Raw genomic sequence first — 12899 nt, 5'->3', positions numbered from 1 at the left:
AAAATAAGTTGAGCGTGTGGAAACAAAAATGTTTAAGCTTAGCTAGTAGAATCGCACTCTCCAAGTATATGTTGAGTTATATCCCGTATTATCACATGCACAATGTGAAGATTTCAATGACAGTTTGTGTGAAAGTGGAAAAGATTCAACGAGTTTTGTTTGGAGGTGATATTGATAATGTTCGTAAGCCCATTTAATTAGTTGAATGTGTTTTGCTTGCCTAAAAAGAATGGTGTCATGGGCTTTAAGATTCAACAACAAATGAATGAGGCTTTTCTCGTCAAAATTATTTTGGAATTTCACTAGTAACTTGGATGACATTTGGTGTAAGGTTCTTAACTACTAATTTGGATGACCTTGTTGTATGATTCTTAACTACTAATTTCGATGACCCTTGGTGTAAGGCTGTCAACCTTATGACTTTCCTATTTGGCGAGTTCTTATAGGAGTTTGAGATAAATCTCAAAGGAATGTCGCGCGATAGATTGAGGATGCCAATCATACCAACTTTTGGTTGGATAGATTGGGACCTAACATAACTCCTTTTATCAATGTTGCTAATTCGTCATTGGTTGATAATGAGAGCAATTGGGACTTTGATTTTCTCTTTGATAACCTATCTACTAACACTACAAACATGATCATAACTCTCCTAGCTCCCAACGATGCGTATAGAGCGCACACTTTAAGAAGCAAACTTTGTTTTTAGTGAAAGAGGATACAAACTTTGTTTTTCTAATAGAGGATACAACTCCCTCTAGGTTCTTTATACGTCAAACCCTATATTTTTTCTTGGTAGAGAATGCAACTCATTCTAACGTTCCCTCTTGTAACCTCAAACTTTTTTTTTCCTTCTAAAAAAGTTGTGTACAATATTATATTAATGTTTTATTCCATTTTATATAAATAATTATGGATCACTACGCCAGAAATGACATTTAACAGCGCCCATTTTACAGCGCTTTCTAAACACAAGCGCTGTTGTAATTATATTTTAAAAATAACGGAACCTATTACAGCGCTTTTTATGTAAAGCGCTGTAAAACAAGCGCTGTAGTAGGTCATATAACGTTTGCGCATCACGTTATAAGGATTTTACAGCGCTTGTCAAAAAAGCGCTGTAAACGGAAGCGCTTTCGCGAATCAGTTACAACGCTTTTTTCACAAGCGCTGTAAAACACATGCGCTTTCATTGAATTTAACTACCTATTACAGCGCTTTTTTCACAAGCGCTGTAAAACACATGCGCTTTCATTGAATTGAACTACTTATTACAGCGCTTTTTTCACAAGCGCTGTAAAACACATGCGCTTTCATTGAATTTAACTACCTATTATAGCGCTTTTTTCACAAGCGCTGTAAAACACATGCGCTTTCATTGAATTTAACTACCTATTACAGCGCTTTTTTCACAAGCGCTGTAAAACACATGCGCTTTCATTGAATTTAACTACCTATTACAGCGCGTTTTTCACAAGCGCTGTAAAATACATCTTTCAAATAATTATATACGTTGCGAACCCTAATATCCTCTACGTACTGTGCGGCCATCTACGTTGTCTAAGGTATTTTTTACACATGATCTGTTCTGTTTTGAAATTTTTAGTTGATATTGGTTTCTTTTTGAAACTTGTTGATATGTTTTGAAAGCTTATTATTTTTGTTACTGCATTTATATAGGTGGTATAATATGGATAGGAAATGGATTTCAGCCAATCGATTGTCAAAAGAGTATGAAATTGGAGTGAAGGAGTTTGTTGAGTTTGCAGTGAAGAATGCAAAAGATCCAAATAGAGTAGTTTGTCCTTGTTTAAAATGTTGTTTTGGAAAACGTGTTAGAGAAGATGAATTAGAAGGACATCTAGTATGTAATGGAATTGATCAAAGCTACACATGTTGGATAAGACATGGTGAGAAAAAAAAAGGAAACATTAATTTTGAGAATAGTTCTACATATGCTTCAACTGATTTCGATACAGATACATATGAGCCGGACCGAGTTGATGAGATTGCAAAAGCAGTTGAAGAAGATCTTCGAGATTGTCCTAAAATGTTTGAAAGTTTGTTGAGTGATGCAGAGAAAGAATTATATAATGGTTGTACTAAATTCACAAGACTGTCAGCGATATTAAAGTTGTACAACTTAAAAGCGAGTAATGGATGGTCTGATAAAAGCTTTACAGAATTATTAACACTCATAAAAGATATGTTGCCAGATGATAATGAACTTCCCAGTCGAACCTACGAGGCTAAACGGATTTTGTGTTCTATTGGAATGAGTTACGAAAGGATTCATGCGTGTCCTAACGATTGCATTTTATTTCGAAACGAATATGAACTACTTAAGGCGTGTCCGAAATGCAATGTCTCTCGATATAAGAAGAAAGAATCTACTCCAGCAAAAGTCGTGTGGTATTTTCCTATAATACCAAGATTTAGGCGCATGTATCGCAGTGAAGAAGATTCAAAACACTTGACATGGCATGCAGATGAAAGAATTAGAGATGGAATGTTTCGACACCCTGCAGATTCCCCACAATGGGCAAAAATTGATCACGAGTATCCTGAATTCGGGATAGAGTCAAGAAATCTAAGACTTGCACTTTCTACTGATGGAATGAATCCACATGGTCTTCAAAGCATCTCACATAGCACGTGGCCTGTGATTTTGGTAATATATAACCTACCTCCATGGTTATGTATGAAGCGTAAGTTTATGATGTTGTCTCTGTTAATTTCTGGACCCAAACAACCGGGGAATGATATCGACGTATACTTGACTCCTCTAATCGAAAATTTAAAAAGTATGTGGGAGACAGGTGTGGAAGTTTATGATGGGTATAAGAAAGAATGTTTCAATTTGAGGGCTATGTTGTTCGGCACAATTAATGATTTTCCAGCATATGGTAATTTATCAGGATATAGCATTAAAGGTCAGTGTGCATGTCCTATATGTGAAGAGAGTACAAATTGGATGCGGTTGAAACATTGTAAGAAGAATGTGTTTCTTGGACATCGTAGATTTTTACCTTATAGTCATCAGTATCGTGGGTGGAGAAATGCATTCAATGGAAAATCAGAGGAAGGTAAAGCTCCTTTAGCACCGACTGGATATCAAATACTTGAAAAAGTACAAGGTTTGACCAATAAATTTGGCAAACCTTTTGCGGGAGAGCTGGTGAAAACTGGGTGGAAGAAAAAGTCAATTTTCTTTGAATTGCCATATTGGAAGTCATTGTATGTAAGACATTTCCTCGATGTGATGCATATTGAGAAAAATGTATTTGAAAGTGTTATTGGTACGTTACTCAATGTTCCAGGAAAGTCTAAAGATGGCGTCAATGCAAGATTGGACTTGGTCGATATGGGAATAAGAAATGAACTGGCTCCAGTAAAGAAAGGAAATCGCACATATCTACCTCCAGCCGCTCATACTCTATCTAGAAAGGAAAAAATTGTTTTATGTAAATTTCTACACGAAGTTAAAGTTCCAGAAGGATACTCTTCGAACATTAAAAATTTGGTTTGTATGAAAGACCTCAAGTTAAAAGGTTTGAAGACCCATGATTGTCATATTATAATGGAGCATTTGCTACCAATAGGTATACGTTCCATTTTACCTGAAAAAGTTCGACTAGCCTTAACTAGATTATGTTTCTTCTTCAGGGAAATTTGTAGTAAAGTGATCGACCCTCAGAAATTACCGACATTGCAGAGGGAAATTGTTGTTACTTTGTGTGAGCTTGAAATGTATTTCCCACCATCGTTTTTTGATATAATGGTTCACCTTACTGTTCATCTGGTTAAGGAGACACAACTTTGTGGGCCAGCTTATATGAGATGGATGTATCCGATAGAACGATATATGAAAATATTAAAAGGGTACGTAAAAAGTAGAAGTCGACCAGAAGGTTGTATTGCTGAACGATACATTGTTGAAGAGGCTGCTGAATTTTGTACTGAATATCTGTCCAATGTTGAATCCATAGGGCTTCCCATGTCTCGTCATTCGGGAAGACTATCAGGAGAAGGGATAACTGGAAGGAGACTACTGACTATATCAAGGACAGAATGGGAGCAGGCACAATTGTATGTTCTGCACAATGATGATGAGGTTCAACCGTATGTTACAATACACATTGATCAGTTATCTCGTTTGAACATGAATAGGAATCAAAATTGGATAACTCGAGAGCACAATCGAAGTTTTGTAACATGGTTAAAAAATCACATAATGTCAAAATTTGATATAGACCCCGGATCAATTTCAAATAGATTGAGGTGGCTAGCAAATGGTCCGAGCTTACATGTCTTTTCTTACACTGGTTATGTTATTAACGGCTACACATTTTATACCAAAGAACAAGATGATCAGACCACTATGCAAAATAGTGGAGTCACTCTCGTAGCTGAAGCGATGCATGTCTCAAGTGCAAAAGACAAAAACCCAATATATGCAAATCTATCATATTTTGGGGTTATCGAGCGCATATGGGAGTTAGACTACACAATGTTTCGTGTTCCCATATTTGGTTGCAAGTGGGTCGATAATAATAATGGCGTTCGGATTGATGAGTCAGGATTCTTGCTTGTCGATTTTAATAGGGTGGGATACAAAGACGAGCCTTTTATTTTAGCGTCGCAAGCTCAACAAGTGTTTTATGTCACTGATCCTTCTAATGATAAATGGTCTGTTGTCCTATCGACCAATAAAATAAGTGATGATAACAATAATGATGAAGATGTTGGTAATGATCTTTTATTTGCAACATCACAACAACCACATGAAATTGATTCAACTGATGATGGTTTATATCTTAGAGATGATCATGATGAGGGAATTTGGATTAATCCATCGTTTCGTATTGTAAATGGACAAACAAATGTGAATGTCACCAGGAAAAGAAGAAGGGCATCTTAATGTATATATATGTTTAATTGTTTTATATAAGCTATGCATGTAATCTGAACTGTGTTATTGTAAATATGCATGTAATCTGAATTGAGTGTTTTATACTAAGTTCTGATTAATTTATTTTCTGATTAATTTATTTTCTGCTTATATTTAGCTTGATTTGAGTGTTTTATACCAAGTTCATGTAACAATGAGTGTTTTATATTTAGCTTGATTTACATGAACTGAACTGAATATAAATTAGTAATTTACATGAACTGAACTGAACTGAATAGAGAGATTCTCTTTTGCTCAGTGCATATATATATATAGATTCTTCAGAATACTCATTTCTAATAATTCATCATCTCCTAAAGTATTGTGATAAAGACAATGATAACAATATTTTTAATCCAATAAACAATGATAAAAATGTTTTTAATGTCATCCCAACCCAAATAAACCAAACACAAAAATAAAATAAAGAGACATTTTACAGCGCTTATCTTAAAAAGCGCTGTAAAAGATCCTTTTAAAAATAAAATAATGAGTGTTTTATACCTTTTACAGCGCTTTTCACACAAAGCGCTGTAAACGACTCTTTTGAAAGTGAGTAAAAAAGACATTTTACAGCGCTTATTTGACAAAGCGCTGTAAAAAAGCTTTAAAAATAATATTCATCAGACACCTAATTTCTTCAAACACCTTGTACGCATCATGGGAATCCAAAAAACATCAGACACAAACCCATTTCTTCAAACACCTTGTACGCATCATGGGAATCCAAAAAACATCAGACACAAACCCATTTCTTCAAACACCTTGTACGCATCATGGGAATCCCCAAAAACACCAGACACAAACCCATTTTTCGCAACATGGCAATGATCCTGAATACCAATTAAGTTTCGATTTAAGAAGGAAAGAGAATGTAAAGAGATAAAAAGGGTGTTGAGGTGGAGATTGAATTGTGAAAGAGTAAGCTTTGATGTTTGTGAAGAAGATGCATAAAAGGAGAAGAGTTTGGTGAAGAGGAAGGGATTTTTGTGGTGACCAGTTACTACTATGTGGGTTTTGCATGCATGTTGAGCTTGTTTAAAAAATAACATAACATAACAAAACACAAAAACAATAAGGCCTTTTACAGCGCTTATTTGGAAAAAGCGCTGTAAAAGAGCCTTTTAAAATTAACATAAAGAGACATTTTAGAGCGCTTATGTGGAAAAGCGCTGTAAAAGGCTTTAAAAAACATTCATATAACATAATAACACACGGAGGTCTTTTACAGCGCTTATTTGGGAAAAGCGCTGTAAAAGAGCCTCTTAAAATTAACATAAAGAGACATTTTAGAGCGCTTATGTGTAAAAGCGCTGTAAAAGGCATTCAAATAACATAATAACACACGGAGGTCTTTTACAGCGCTTATTTGAAAAAAGCGCTGTAAAAGAGCCTTTTAAAAATTTAACTAAAGAAGCCTTTTAGAGCGCTTATGTGTGAAAGCGCTGTAAAAGGCATTCATATAACATAATAACACACGGAGGTCTTTTACAGCGCTTATTTGAAAAAAGCGCTGTAAAAGAGCCTTTTAAAAATTTAACTAAAGAAGCCTTTTAGAGCGCTTATGTGTGAAAGCGCTGTAAAAGGCATTCATATAACATAATAACACACGGAGGTCTTTTACAGCGCTTATTTGAAAAAAGCGCTGTAAAAGGCATTCAAATAACATAATAACACACGGAGGTCTTTTACAGCGCTTATTTGAAAAAAGCGCTGTAAAAGGCATTCAAATAACATAATAACACACGGAGGTCTTTTACAGCGCTTATTTGAAAAAAGCGCTGTAAAAGAGCCTTTTAAAAATTTAACTAAAGAAGCCTTTTAGAGCGCTTTACAAAATAAGCGCTGTAAAAGGCTTATAAAAAGCGCTGTAAAAGTGTTACGTATATATAACAGTTACCTCTTCAGTTTCCTCTTCATTACGTAACCTTCATCTCAACCTTCATTTCTTCTCTTCTTTTGCAAACCCTATCATCCCGTCCTTTACGAACCTTATTTCCACGATCATCTCCTTCATTTCGAACCTTATTTCCATCCAAGATCATCTCTCCCATTTCACACAATATATTTTCATTGAAATACGTAACCCTCATTACGTATTTCTTCAAACCGTATTTCTGTGAACCATATTTCTGTGAACTTTCTGCAAACCCTCTTTTCTTTGCATTTCGTCTTTCTTCGAACCATCATTATTCAGGTATTGATGTTATTAAATTTTTGTAATCATTAGAATGCATGTTGAGCTTTTTTAAGATATACTGATACATGTTGAGTTTGTTTATAATAATGCATGATCCATGTTGAGCTTGTTGATGTTATACTAAAGTGCATGTTGAACTTGTTGTAGTTAAATGGATACAAACAAAGATTTAGAAGTTCAAAATGAAGAAGTTGGCACCTCTAAGACTTACGAAAAAGAAGTCAAACGTGGTGCAACTATCATGCAAAGGGTGATTAAAGCACGGAGCAGTGGCATTAAATTTGAGGTATACTATATATACTCTGTTTGCTGTGTGTTTTTTTATCTTTTTTTAGGGTTTAGGGCATGTACTTACTATATGAGTTTATTAGGTTGGCTGGAACGAGAGTGGTCAGCCAGTTGACCCCAACAGCTCCATGTTTGTAAGCTACATTGGGGCTGTTGTTCGTCAAAATGTCCCAATAACAATAGACAACTGGAGAGATAAGGCGTTGAAGGATGCCAAAGATATCATCTGGAATGACATTCAAGTAAATATTTTGATCTACTCTTTTGTCATTTATAATTTTTTTTCTGTAAAATACATTACTTATAATTGTTTTCATTGCAGACCACTTTTGTTCTTGATGAGGAACGAAAGTCATATGTTTTGAGAGTTGCTGGGAAAATCCATCGTGGATTTAGATCCCATCTCTCAAATTTCTATCTAAAAGATAGAGAAGGAAACACAAATGCTGAACCTCCAAAGATATATCAACATTATATATCAAAGGATGAATGGAGTGCATTTGTTTCCAAACGTTCTGACCCGGCGTTTGTCGTAAGTGATTAATTTATTAGCATTTGTGTTTTATTATTCATATTCGTAGCGTATTTTAAATTTTTACACAATTGCTATTTTTTTTTTATATAGAATATTAGTAAGGCAAATCGCGAACGGGCAAGCAACCCAAAACACCCATACAAGAAATCACGTATGGGATATGCACGCCTTGAACAAAAAATTGTAAGTAATTAAACATCACTTGTAATTTGTATTATAAACTATAGTGTGTAACTAATTTGTATTATTTTGTTTATGATTTTAACGAATAGAGAAAAGACACCCAAGCCGATCAACCCTTGGGTCGTCATATCTTATGGAAGGAAGCGCGTGTTAACAAAGAAGGAGTGGTTGATAATGAAAATGTCAAGAAAGTTGTAGAACTTTGTGTAAGTATATTATCACTTTAATATTTTTTAATATTGTATTTTAAAAATGCTATTGAACTTATCTTTTTAATGTTACATGTATTTTAGGAAACTATTGAACAAAGTTCTGAAACTCAAGAGGGCAACAAGGATACGTGCAGGGACATTCTTGGGAAAGTGTTTAATGTCCCTGAGTATTCCGGTCGAGTGAGGGGGAAAGGATTTGGCGTAACTCCCAAAAGCTTTTTTCCTCAAGAGAAGCGCCAAAAACCTTCCAACGAGGAAGTATTAGAGAAGCTCAGAATCTTATCGGAGCAAGTGGCACTCTTGGTGAATACGAATAAAGACAAGCAACTTCCGGTTCAGCTCCAACCTGAAATACAAATGGAGAGTGAAACCGGGAGTTGCAACGTCGGTTTGAAGAGTATTCCCGAGGTAATTAATTACTTACTACTTACTTGCTTATGTAATTACTTATGTATTAAACAAACTTATATATTAACTGTACTTATGTTTTAACTATTGATGTAGGGTGTCACTACATGTGTCCTATACTTGTCCTCGCCGACTCAACGGAAGGTGGGAAAAGGAATATTGCACAATACTTCGGTTTTTTTAAAAAGCGTTGTCTTTTATCTTTGTGCCCAAAATTATTTTTGATCCAAAATCACTTCACAATCAGTGCACACAACAACAAAACATATTCAAATACCATAAGCAGTTCACACAATCAGTAGAACATAAATCAGAACTCTGTAACTTTTTTAACATATATGTAACTCTGTAATTTACAACCTAAGTAACTACATTCAGATACATATATACAACCTAATTTACAACCTAATTACCTACATTCAGATACGTATATATATATAACCTAATTTACAACCTAAACTACATTCAGATCCATATGCATGTTCATATATTGTGTCCTATGATCATTTACATATAATAACTAACAGAATATACATTATATGCACTAGCTACCATATAATATTCAGATCCCTTGCCCAGCAGCAAGCTATTTCCCAGAAAATCAAATAATTTTCATGTCAAGCACGTACTGACACCATTCTTCCTTTAATTCCATCAGATCTTCCTCAGAATATGATGGACTGGAATTGGCAAAGTACTGCAATATAAAAATTGAACATATTATATTAAGTTAGTATCAAATATATAGATAATTTATATATGAAAATCATATAATGCAAATACCGTACCGTTTCTGGGATAATAGTTTTATTCTTCTCAACAATCTCCTTCATGAATCTCAATATGTAGTACCCACAGTCGATGTTATTTGTTTGACGAGGGCACTTTATTGAGATCCATGTAATGTTATTAGACTTCTGCTTCGACACTTTAGCACCTCTTTGAGCTCGATAAACTTTTAAGGCACTATCGAATGAATAAATGTGATTATTAGAGCATGAATATTTATATATATATATATATATAAATATTCATGCTCTAATAATCACATTTATTCATTCGATAGTGCCTTAAAAGTTTATCGAGCTCAAAGAGGTGCTAAAGTGTCGAAGCAGAAGTCTAATAACATTACATGGATCTCAATAAAGTGCCCTCGTCAAACAAATAACATCGACTGTGGGTACTACATATTGAGATTCATGAAGGAGATTGTTGAGAAGAATAAAACTATTATCCCAGAAACGGTACGGTATTTGCATTATATGATTTTCATATATAAATTATCTATATATTTGATACTAACTTAATATAATATGTTCAATTTTTATATTGCAGTACTTTGCCAATTCCAGTCCATCATATTCTGAGGAAGATCTGATGGAATTAAAGGAAGAATGGTGTCAGTACGTGCTTGACATGAAAATTATTTGATTTTCTGGGAAATAGCTTGCTGCTGGGCAAGGGATCTGAATATTATATGGTAGCTAGTGCATATAATGTATATTCTGTTAGTTATTATATGTAAATGATCATAGGACACAATATATGCATATAATGGATCTGTTAGTTATTATATAATGGATCTGAATATATGTAGGTAATTAGGTTGTAAATTAGGTTGTATATATGTATCTGAATGTAGTTACTTAGGTTGTAAATTACAGAGTTACATATATGTTAAAAAAGTTACAGAGTTCTGATTTATGTTCTATTGATTGTGTGAACTGATTGTCTATAATATGTTCTGTTCTACTGATTGTGAAGTGATTTTGGATCAAAAATAATTTTGGGTACAAAGATAAAAGACAGCGCTTTTTAAAAAAAGTGCCATAAAAAGCTAAAAAGCACTTTTTATTTCAAATAATTAATTTACAGCGTTTAAAAAAAAAAAACACACACACATTTTACAGCGCTTTTTCTAAAAAGCGCTGTAAAATGTTGTTCTAAAGCGCTTTAATGGTGCACCTTCTATAGCGCTTTCGTGAGAAAGCGCTGTAATATGTACAAGAAAAGCGCTGTAAAATGCAGACCCATAATATGAAATTATGGGTGGGCATTTTACAGCGCTTTTTCGAGAAAGCGCTGTAATATGCACACCCATATATGAAATTATGGGTGGGCATATTACAGCGCTTTTGTGAGAAAGCGCTGTAATATGCACACCCATAACTCATATGACGGGGTGCATATTACAGCGCTTTTTGTGAAGAAGCGCTGTAAAATGTGCATAACAAGCGCGCGTTGTATTTACAAGTTTTATAGCGCTTTTATAAAAGCGCTGTTGTATCATTTACAGCGCTCGTTTCCACAGCGCTTATTTTTTTGAAAAAGCGCTGTAAATGGCTTAAAAAAAGCGCTGTAAAAGCCGTTTTTTCGCGTAGTGGATGTTGTTAACTAACGTCTTTATTTTATAGCGTGGTAAATAGTAACATATCTCCTCTTTGTCTAGACTTATGTGTCTAATGCTATAAAACTTATTTTAGCCTTTACGTTGTGTTATTTAATATTAAATGAGTTTTATTTCTTTTATTATTTAATTAAAATGTGTTTTGAAAGAAGTTGCAACTCTTATTTAATTAAAATATATTTTGAGGGAAGCTGTAATCTGTATATAGTATTTTTGATTCTATTATTTCATTAAAAATGTGTTTTGTTTACTTATCAAATCGAGCTACATGCTCATATATCTATTTAACTACTATTTTGGTTTTGTCTTTATTGCTAGTCTTTTTTTATAGGATCGTCTGAACTAGTTTAATATTCACCGTCAAATTTTAATTCTTAAAAAAAAAAAACAAAGGTAAAGATATAATCACATATTTAAGAGTTAATTACAAGTGATATTATTTTAATATTTGAGTTGTTCAAACGAAATGTGACTGCTTAGTCATTCTAAAACTCATCTTCACAGGAAAATTAATTAATAAATAATTATTTTTAAATGGTTAACTAAATGTGACATCTTTTTAGTCTGATGTTTTTTCAGACACAAATTGTATAACTTAGTGGTTTAAAACTCTTTCTTATAACAAAAATATTAAAACTATTCTTGAATGGATTAACTAGATGTGAGATATTTTTAATCCTTGAGTTTTTAAGACATAAGTTGTACAACCTGATAGTCTTAAAACTCACATTTTAAAATAATTATTCAAATCAAACAACCCAATTTTCTTTTGTCAGAGTAACATTTTATCAACAACAAAATAAATTTTCTTTAAAAGCAATCAACACATCCGTATTTTCTACCCAAAAACAACGTAGCTTTGATTTCTCCATCTCACTTGGAGATACGAAGGAGCAAGATTGCACTTTAGTCAAACACAATAATAAAATTTTTTTTACTTCTCTATTTTAAGCATCCTTTTATTTCGATATCACATTCACTAAAAAATAATTTATATTTGTATTTATTAATAAGAAGAAAGTAAATAATTTTTAAGTTAACATAAACTTTGTACAATTAATTACAGGTAGCCATTTTTTAAACGGATGTCGTAGGATGTTAATACATTCTTTGCACATAATCGACTCCCAAAATCTAAAAATGGTTTCAAAGACCATTATTTTTTTAAGGGATTTCCCATTGTTTTTCTTGTTTTAATTAAATTTGGTGGCAACTCCATTAAATTCGAGAAGCACTCAAAATTTTAGACCGCGATAGTTGGCAACTTTGTTGAGGATTTTAGGGAGTCGAACATAACATAATTAATTGTGCAATTTTTTTAACTTTTTATATATTTATTTGTTCTTCTTTTCTTTTTTTACTTTATGTGTTTATTATTTCTTAATAGGTATTAGTTTCGATGTTGCATATTGGTAGTGTTCTGGATGTACATCTTGTGTGGTTAACATGACGATCTCACCTAGAGTTTAAAGGTATTGTTACTCCAAATAGTTTACCTATTGTTGTTGAAAATATTCAAAAAAAAAAAAAGGATTATTGGCTCTAGGAACAACATTTAGAACCATAGAGCCACCTTTTGAGAGCTTCACTAAATAGAAAAGCCAATAGACCATTTCATCATAAGAATATCCATATAGGTCACCAAAAGAATACCTCATACATTTACATTCATTCGAAACTTTTTATAGTTTCATTTATATTTCATGACATCTTTT

The 12899-nt window shown here is 33.3% G+C and overlaps 1 protein-coding gene across 1 annotated transcript in view; it reads left to right on the top strand.

Moving 5' to 3' along the window:
• Positions 1 to 1500: 1500 nt before the first annotated feature.
• Positions 1501 to 12899, top strand: part of LOC140920010 (uncharacterized) — a 12579-nt gene continuing 1180 nt past the window's right edge. Inside the window, exons 1-2 of the mRNA XM_073367315.1 lie at positions 1501 to 1565; positions 1681 to 2838. Of these exons, the coding sequence (XP_073223416.1) occupies positions 1691 to 2838 (1148 nt within the window). The 5' untranslated portion in view covers positions 1501 to 1565; positions 1681 to 1690. The remainder of the gene's footprint in view (positions 1566 to 1680; positions 2839 to 12899) is intronic.

Source organism: Cicer arietinum, chromosome 4, assembly GCF_000331145.2.
Source record: "Cicer arietinum cultivar CDC Frontier isolate Library 1 chromosome 4, Cicar.CDCFrontier_v2.0, whole genome shotgun sequence".
Classification (NCBI taxonomy): Eukaryota; Viridiplantae; Streptophyta; class Magnoliopsida; order Fabales; family Fabaceae; genus Cicer; species Cicer arietinum.
This window is presented reverse-complemented; position numbering and strand designations above follow the sequence as displayed.